General features: G+C 43.7%; 1 protein-coding gene across 2 annotated transcripts in view; it reads right to left on the reverse strand.

Moving 5' to 3' along the window:
* TSR3 (TSR3 ribosome maturation factor) overlaps positions 1-9871 on the reverse strand; it is a 29001-nt gene that overhangs the window by 18906 nt on the left and 224 nt on the right. The window contains exons 1-2 of one of the 2 annotated variants that reach the window (XM_040356726.1): positions 9750-9851; positions 6004-6130 (exon numbers count right to left, since the gene is read on the reverse strand). In XM_040356726.1, the coding sequence (XP_040212660.1) occupies positions 6004-6118 (115 nt within the window). In that variant the 5' untranslated portion in view covers positions 6119-6130; positions 9750-9851. Of the gene's footprint in view, positions 1-6003; positions 6131-9749; positions 9852-9871 lie in introns of those variants that run through there. The other variant, XM_040356727.1, reaches the window with a different exon arrangement.

Genomic DNA, 9871 nt, shown 5'->3' on the forward strand with positions numbered 1-9871 from the left:
GGCCAGTTTACCTTCAGACTTTAGGGGGGCTAAACTGTGGCCAGTAGGAGTAGAAAATGCCCCGGGATCAGTGGGCATAAACAGTGCTCTATCATTGGTTTTAATGGGAGGAAGGAGGCCACATTATTGCTATCAACATGGGAAGAATAGTGCCCTCAAAAGGTGTCAGTGGGAGGAAAAGTGCCCTAAGGGCAAGATCTAGCCCCCGGACTGCAGTTTGGAGACCACTGATACAATTTAAACAGGAACTAAACCCATTGATTTAAATGTTTCCCATACCAGTTATATTTAAGGCATGCTCTGAATGATAACTGTCACATTTTCTTGTGCTCTCAGATGAACTGTCAAGTCATCAGATGGTTGGTGTATAACTGGTCACTAGGGATGAGCTCAGGTGTTATATGTTTTTACAGTTTTTTGTTTTTAATTTGTTGAGGTTTTTTAATCTGTTTTCAAGTCCTTTTCACAATAAAGGGTTAAGAATAGCAGTCCTGCCTTTCGGACTGGTTGTTAAATTAATCAACCACTCCCAAGTGTTTTGTGTTAGCTTTACATGGTGTTGTATCAAATCAAATGCATTTGAATGTTCATGTGTATATACCCGTGTTTTAACTTATCACTCTAGCTATGACTAAGCACCAGAGTAGATGTGAAATGCGTTAGTGCACTGTTTATTCTGTCATCCGTTTGCTGTATGGACTGATTTATACAATTTTTATGGAATAATAAATGTGATTTTGTTGGAGAGCGGCCATCTGGATTTTTATTCTTCGCTACACCTTCTGCTGCCTACAGAGCCAGCACCCTCGTTGTGAGCAGTCACGGTGGTGCATAGGGGTGTTTGAACAAGAGTCCAAACCCGCCTGAGCCATCCCTCCAGGAAGCTGTCAGAGCAGACAGCCAATCATAGGCAGCCTGAGGCATGCTCGGCTCCACCCATATACAAGGGGTTTGTATACACACTGCTGTGGGGTGGGGAATGCCTCCACTGCCTATGGATGGCTGTCTGCTTTGACAGTTTCCTGGAGGGATAGCTCAGGTGGGTTTGGACTATTGTAGGAACCCGCCTGAGCTCATCCCTGCTGATCACATGTGAAGCACCTTGAAAAACAGAGGCCAAGATGGCAACCTCCTTGGTTGTAAAAGATAGGATATCTAAACCCAAAAGCATAATTTGTTTTCTTTTTTTTTGCAGTTTACCAGTCCTTAGGTGCCGTAGCTATATTTGTTTTCTACTTTTAAACAAAGTACATTGTAACTGCAGATCCTGAAAAGAATACCTGTGCACCGAACTGAAATGTTGAACAATGTTATTAGCTTTCCTAGTTATCTTCTGTGAACTGCAAAACACCTCCCCCCTATGCAATGGAGGTGAGGATAGGGGAGGCATTTGTAATTTAATAAGGAGAGCGATGTAGGGGGGGGGGGCATAATGCTGCTTGTCCATAGGTACAGTAAAATGAGGGAGAATTGCCAGACGGGCACTCAGAGTAAGAAACGAATAACAGATGTTAATGATCAATCTAATACCACTAACCATAATGACGTAATAGGTAGAGACGTCACACCTTCAGGTTCGCGAGGTTTCTCTATGTTTCCCAATCTAACACCGGGTGTCTCATCTGAGAATTCTTTTACTTATTTCTGACCGTTAAGACTGAATCTGACATGTGACAAAACATTATAGAGTCTGCACAGTCTATGGCCAGACTACATACCACACCCCCAGGTGAAGGTACTCAAAAAGTCAACACGCCCAGATCCGATCTATTATGCAAAAGCATTGGCATTTACTCTCAGGCGATCCCGTCCTTGCTAAGTACATAGGGATAAACCCAGAAATTACGTTTAGACGCGCTACCTCGATTCGTGATTGACTTGTACAGAGCAAGTATTGCAAAACAGAAAAAAAACGCCTGAACCCTCGGGAATTTTCAATTGTGGCCAATGTAACTTTAGAACTAACAACATTTGTTTTGCCGAATGACCAAACTCATACATTGAAACACCACATAACATGCCAAACCAAAGGGGTCAGATGCATAATCTTCTGCCAATGCGGAGGTTTCTATGTGGGCAAGACCATCCGTCCCTTTTGGAAACGGATAAAAGATCATGTATACTATGCCACGAGCGGCCTACTAAATACCACAATCGGCTATCATGTGGCGTTTAAGCATAAGTATGAACCCTATGTGTTCAAATTTGCCGCCTCCACGAGGACCCTAGGGGTGGCAATTTTGATCAAAATGTGCTACAACGTGAAACGCAGTGGATTTACAAATTCCGAGCGAATCACCGCCCTAGATTTAACGATACGATCAGCTTTAAACCGTTTTTAGAGATCTGAATACGTCACTGTTTGGCTGCTCTATCAGACTCCTCCTTTATGCTTTGCCTGCTAAGAAATCGCCAACATAATGCAATATTGCCATATGAACTAAGCCGGTCACCTATGGTAAAAATCAAATCATCTTATGCCCTTACTAACATCACAATATATGTTTTTATAGGTTCGCAAAATTTGAGTCAAGTATGGAAAAGGATATATGGGTTGTATCATAAATATATATTGTTTACTATCTGCATACTAAATTTGTATATGTTCATGTTGGTTAGGGATTATATTGTTTACTATATGTAAAAAAATGTTTAAAGTGTTTTATTTTTACATGCGTTTGATATCTCTGGTTACACCAATCTGAGTGTCAGCAGTATTCAGTATAGCGTTCCATACGTAGTTTATATATCCACAGTTTGCCATCTTGTGGCCATTCTGTAGAATACTCTCCTTTGTTTATTGTATTTTATTTGTTTATTTTCCTTTTCCTTGTTTGATGTATTTGCTATGGGAGATGTGTGTGCTCTTCGATGCTGGGCGTTGGCGCTCTGACTGGCAGACGTTTGCGCGAGCCCCTCTTGGTCTATGTGTGTCGGCTGGATTTGGTGGCTCTGTGGGCCGTTTTGGCTATGGCGATGAGTGCGCCTGGGCCATATTTGGCATTTTTCTTTTTATCTTTGTTTCTTTCTGCCTCTTGTGGGTGTTCCTGGCTGTGGGAGGTTCTGTGATGTGTTGTCCTATCGGCAGAGCGTGCCATGTTTACGTCATGACGCCGGCTATCTCAGCCTGTCTCTGAGCACAGCCTTTGTTTATGCGCCGTTCTAATTATAGGGCGCACTTATATGATGTCACCACGCCATACGTCATCGCCACACGCCCACTCTGTGGGCTATTTAAACACAGTCCCGGCATTCAGCTCTGTGTATAGCACAGGCTATCCCCCGGGGGCATACGGTGTCACACACACAGTCTACAATGTAAGTACCCCTATTACCCTCCCTACTCTCTCTATCTAAATTCATGTTTGTCTGCATTATTGTGGGGTGCTGTAGGCTTGACCAGCCATTTATCTATATTTATTCTAGATGTTTTCTGTCCTTTAGATTGCTTTGGCTGTCTTACTCTTGAGGACTCTCAGTACACAAGTACTTGGATCCAGGTTTGATGTACCTGGCTGCACTATATTGGATACCTACTTGTCTCCGTTATTCCCTCTTTGGACTGCCCCGGAATTATTGTTCATATATCTTTGAACCATTAGGTATTTATTTTTTATTTTTTTTGGCTGCACCTTTATTTAAATAAGTTGCCGCATATATTTATTGTTTAATTATTTATAGAACTGGTTTACTGCACTTTTGGTGCACCTCCACAACCAATATTCTAGGTAGAGGGATCTTTTTGGGCATGTTATATTGTAATATACTTACCCTTGATCCTACCCCCATGTGATCTCTTTTTTTATTATTTATTGTTTGATTTTGTTTACTAGAGTTTTTGGAGATATTTCTGGCCTCTTTCTACTATATATGGAACTCCTTTTTATGATCTTCGACACATATGTATATGATCCGGATCATTCTAAGGTAATACTGGATAGCTGCTACTCCTGTTGGTGCTATGAGAGAATTTCTATGCATGTTAATTTTACATTCATATTTACTATTTATTTTAAAACCATTAAAACTTATTTGCTGTCAATATGTTAATACAATATGTTTCATTTCAGATAATAAAATGTATTTTTCTACTATTACTTTCTTCTGCTAGTCCTGAGGAAGCCCAACGGCGAAACGCGTAGACGATGCACAGAGGATATTTTCCATATCATATATCCTATATGATTTTTTATTGATCTGCTTTGTAAAACTTTCTATTTTTTGTAATAAAATTTATATTTTTTGATATTCCCGTCTTTGCCTCTAAAGTCCAACCATCAATTACAGTTTCTCGAGTAATTGCTTCTTTTTGTCTTCAGAGAATTATCATCCTAGAACTGGAATTGTGTTACTGGCAGAATCACCATATGAAAATTAAGGCCAAAAAAACAAACAAACGCGGGCACTACATCTAAAAACTGGTAAGCTGCAATACATTAAATTTTTAGATTTATATACACTGAGGGGCTGATCCACAAAGAAATTACGCTGGCGTATCTATTGATACGCCGGCGTAATTTCAAAATTCCTGCGTTGTATCTTTGTTTTGAATCCTCAAAACAAGATACGACGGCATCTCGGCTTGATCCAACAGTCGTACGTCTTCGTACGCCTTCGGATCTTAGATGCAATTTGTCGGCGGCCGCAAGGTGGCGTTTCGAGTATGCAAATTAGATATTTACGGCGATCCACGAACGTACGTCGGCCCGTCGCATTTTTTTCCGTCATTTGCGTTTGGCTTTTTCCGGTGTATAGTTAAAGCTTGTATATGGTGGCATACTCAATGTTAAGTATGGCCCTCCTTCCCGTGTACAATTTTGATTTTTTTGCGTAGTTTGCGCAAGTCGTTCGCGAATAGGAATTTGCGTAGAATGACGTCACCGTCGTAAGCATTGGCTGCTTCCGGTTTAATTTCAAGCATGCGCACTGGGATACCCCCAGAAAAACGTTGATTACGTCGGGTCACAACGTATTTACATAAAACACACCCCCATTACATCCATTCGAATTCCGCGCCCTTACGCCGCAACAGATACGTTACGCCGCCGTAACTTACGGCGCGAATTCGTTGTGGATTCAAACAAAACCAAAGTAAGTTACAGCGGCTTAGCGTATCGTAGATACGCTGTGCCCGGCGCAGATGTATGTGGATCTGGCCCTGGGTGTATACTTATCCCACCCTGTGGCACTAGACAATGTGTATTTGCATTAGAACACTGCTGGAAAATAGTATAAAAAATAATGTGCGTGGGTTTATATATGCTAGGGTCGAACCAGCCCTTTGCGATTCCTGCTAACACCATAGAGGGAAAAAGGAGATGAATCATTAAAGGAAAAGTGTAAAAACTGGCATTTACACAGAACTGGGGGCACTCACCCTGGGCATAGGGGAACAGAAATGTGCTTGAGTTTGTTTGTCCCTCCCTGCCCACTTCCAACTAAGCAAGTTTTCCCAGACACACTTTCATTATCACCTCTATTCACCAGACATTTTGTGCTCAGGCACAGTTCTCGAAAACAATGAAACAAACCAATTGTGGGCCACTAATGAAATGGGCCTATCTCTTCCAATTGGTTCTGAGCATGGTATGCTTAATTGATCCTGGGCACGGTTCAAAGTGTTCACACTACACAAATGAACCAGACCAATGGGATGAACCGTGCCAGGGAATGGATTCAAACTGTCAGTTGGAACCCTTAAAATGTTCAACATTTGATACTGAATTACAGATGGAGGATGAGCGAGAGTAGTAAATATCCACATATCCTGGTTTTTCTACACCAGATATAAACCCTCACTAAATGATAAATGACTGGGTATTAGAAAAAGAGTTGGATTTTTTTTTATAATAAAATAGTTTTTAAATGTTTTCCTCATTTGTTGTATCTCAGTGCTACCAATATCCTTCAGACTCTTTGCAGCCACTTCCTATACTCCTGTCTACCCTAGTATAAAATATGAAGCATGTAAATCACCATCACATGGATAAAAACAGACATTACCATCTAACGCTTCATGGACTTCACTGGCAAAGCTCTCTAGACTTTTAGAGGGCCTCTTAAACCGGGATTCTTTCTGTTTTGGTCTTGCGTCTTTCTGAGGTTTCTTCTTTCCCATTGTGATGTGTCTCTGTAATACAAAAAATACAAAAACACACTGTACCTCAAATAGAGCTGGAGGTTGTCATAACAATCAGCCTACGCCAATCTGGTGGAATTCCCACATTAGTGTTCTATACTATTACCAAAAAGCACTGCAGCCTAATAGCTAGATTCACAAAGAGTTACGCCGGCGTATCAGTAGATACGCCGTCGTAACTCGGAATCTAAGCCGTCGTAAGTTTAAGTGTATGCTCAAACTGAGATACACTTAACCTAGCTAAGATACGTCGTATCTTAGGGTGCAATTTTTCCGCTGGCGCTTCCGTTGAGTTCGGCGTAGAATATGTAAATGACTAGATACGCCGATTCACGAACGTACGCTTGCCCGTCGCAGTAAAGATACGCCGTTTACATAAGGCGATTCCCGGCGTAAAGTTAGTCGAACAAATAGTTGGCCTACTCAATGTTAATTATGGCCGTCGTTCCCGCGTCGAAAATTGAAAAATTTACGTTGTTTGCGTAAGTCGTCTGTGAATGGGGCTGGACGTCATTTCCTTTCCCTACGAAACCAATACGTCCTTGCGGCGTACTTTGGAGCAATGCACACTGGGAAATGTCCACGGACGGCGCATGCGCCGTTCGTAAAAAACGTCAATCACGTCGGTTCACGAGTCATTTACATAAAACACGCCCCCCTCATCCTCATTTGAATTAGGCGCGCTTACGCCGGCCAATTCACGCTACGCCGCCGTAACTTAGGAGGCAAGTGCTTTGTGAATACAGCACTTTCCTCTCTAACTTACGGCGGCGTAGCGTAAATACGATACGCTACGCCTGCCTAACGTTGCGCCCGCCTACCTGAATCCAGCTATAAGTATTCAGTTTTAGATTTGGATTGAACAGGTAAGGATTAGAGAACCCTGGCAGGGTTATAAGCCTATCTCTGTTCCTGTTTAGGGGAAGCTTCCCCTATTTCCTGTCCCAGGGACAGTAGTCACAGAGTCTCTCCAATAGGGGCACACAATAATAAAAACATATAATAGAGTAGGATGGGTTTGATACACCCTGATAAAGTTCCAAGTCAGATGAAAAGCGTTGGTACAAATCTCTCCCCTGTAAGGGGGTGGATTATGACATGTCTCTACCCTAAGCTATGGACAATTAGAGACAGCCCTGACAGGCCGAGGCAAGGACACCCCTAGACCTACTAATCTCTGCTGTGCTACCTGGTTCAAAACCGTCAGTTAGCATATCTTGTAAATTGCGAGATGGACATTTTTTCATCACATCCCACAGATTCCCCTCTGGAGAATCTGGAGACCAAGTTAACACCGCAAACCATTCTTGCATCATTTTTGCAGTGTGACATCGCACATTATCTTTCTGAAAGAGCCCACTGCCATCATGGAATACTATTTCCATGAAGAGGGGTATTTGGTAAGCAAAAATGTTTAGGGAGATGGTATGTTGCAATTAAAGTGATTGTAAACTCAATAAAAAATAAATAAAATAACAAACATCTCGTACTTACCTCCACTGTGCAGTTGGTTTTGCACAGAGCAGCCTGGATCCTCCTCTTATCGGCTCCCTCGTCACTTCCCTCCTGTCGAGTACCCCCACAGCAAGCAGCTTGCTATGGGGGCACCTGAGCCAAGTCACAGCTTTGTCTGTCCATTCAGTCATGGAGCCCTGGCCCAGCCACCTCCCGCTGATTGGCTAAATGACTTTGATTGACAGCCGTGGGAGCCAATGGTGCTGCTGCTGTGTCTCAGCTAATCAAGAGTGTCCCAGATGGCTAACACACTAGTGGACATTGCTGGAGAGAGATGGGGCTCAGGTAAGTAATTAGGGGGTGCTTGGGAGGCTACTACACACAGAAGGTTTTTTATCTTGAATGAATGAATGACTTGTATAGCGCTACTCATGCGAACTGAATCGCCTCTGGGCGCTTTTTCCAGCCAGTGTCTGCTTGGCTGGTGCGGTCATTTTACCCCGTAGGATCGTGACACGCTTGGGACACACAGATATACATATATACAGTATATACTGGGCCAATTTGGGCAAGATCCAATTTACCTACCAGCATGTCTTTGGAGTGTGGGAGGAAACCGGAGTACCCGGAGGAAACCCATGCAGGCACAGGGAGAACATACAAACTCCAGGCAGATGGTGTTGTGGTCGGGATTCGAACCAGCGACCCGTTTGCTGCTAGGCGAAAGTGCTACTCACTACACCACTGTGCTGACCTTGATGCATAGAATGCATTAAGATAAAAATTATCCTGCCTTTACAACCCTTTTAACATCCACATGAATGGCATGATGCAAGGTTCCCCAGTAGGACATTGCCTAAAGCATCACACTGCCTCTGCAGGTTTCCCATAATGCATCCTGGTGCAATCTTGTGCCCAGAATGAATACAATGAAGAGGTCCTACGTGGCGCTGAAACATCGCTGATCTTTGCTGTGATGTGATCATTTATTAAAACTTTGGACCATTTATGGAGTTCCCTGGTGTGTTGGTGACTAGAGATGGGCTCGGTCGTGTTTAGGATCGCACCTGCCTGATCCCGCCACTGCAAACCGCCAATCACAGGCAGTGAGACATTTTCCCAATCTGTGCAGATGCGGACCAAGAAATATCTTATTGTCTGTGATCAGCGATGTGCAGTGTTAGCTTCCTGGAGGAATTTGGGCAGGTGGGATCCCGAACACACCTGAGTCTATTCCTATTGGCGATTAGGGATGAGCTCGGGTGTGTTTGCACACTCCACGTGCAGAGGCCGCCAGGAAGTCGGCACTGCGCTAATCACAAGCAGTGAGACATTGTCCCGATGCGTGGCTGCAGAGATTGGGAAATGTCTCACTGCCTGTGATTAGCACAGCGCCGAGTTCCTGGCGGGCTCTGCACGTGGGCTGTGCGAACACGCCGGAGCTCATCCCTACTGGTGACATATCCTCTGCTCTCTTTCCCAGGTAAGTGACACTCACACACCTGGCCATCCACATGATGTAAAAGGAAACATGATTCATCAGACCAGGCCTTCTATCATTGCTCCAAGGTCCAGTTCTGATGATCACATACCCATTGTAGGCACTTTTTGGCTGTGGATAAGGATGAGCTCTGGCGTGTTCGCATAGTACACGTGCAGAGCCCACCAGGAAGTCGGCACCCGCGCTGCGCTAATCACAGCCAGGCAGACATTTCCCGATCTCCGCAGCCAAGCATCGGACAATGTCTGCCTGGCTGTGATTAGCGCAGCGCGGGTGCCGACTTCCTGGCGGGCTCTGCACGTGTTCTATGCGAACATGCCAGAGCTCATCCTTATCACATACCCATTGTAGGCACTTTTTGGCTGTGGACACGGGTCAGCATGGGCACTCTGAGCTCTGACCGATCTACACAGCCCCATACACAACAAACTGCAATGCCATTTTTACTGCTTCCAACTACATGGACAACATGTTTACCTGTCTCCTATTATACCCCCGCCCCCCCCCCCCTAGCTTTTAGATGCCATTCATGTAAGGAGATAATAGTATTCAGTGTACCTGTCAGTGGTCATAATGTTATGGCTGATGGGTATATGTGTGTATGTATATATATATATATATATGTATATTTTGTGTGTGTACTATCTCTCTTACCTCTCAGCAGCTCACATGTGTTCCAAAACAACTTTTAGGTTCACCTCCCCGCCTTCCCTAATATTCTTGCATACATTTATCCCTCTGTAGTCTTTGGCATTTAAAATAAAAACACCCTGTTC

The sequence above is a fragment of the Rana temporaria genome, chromosome 6, assembly GCF_905171775.1.
Source record: "Rana temporaria chromosome 6, aRanTem1.1, whole genome shotgun sequence".
Lineage (NCBI taxonomy): Eukaryota > Metazoa > Chordata > Amphibia > Anura > Ranidae > Rana > Rana temporaria.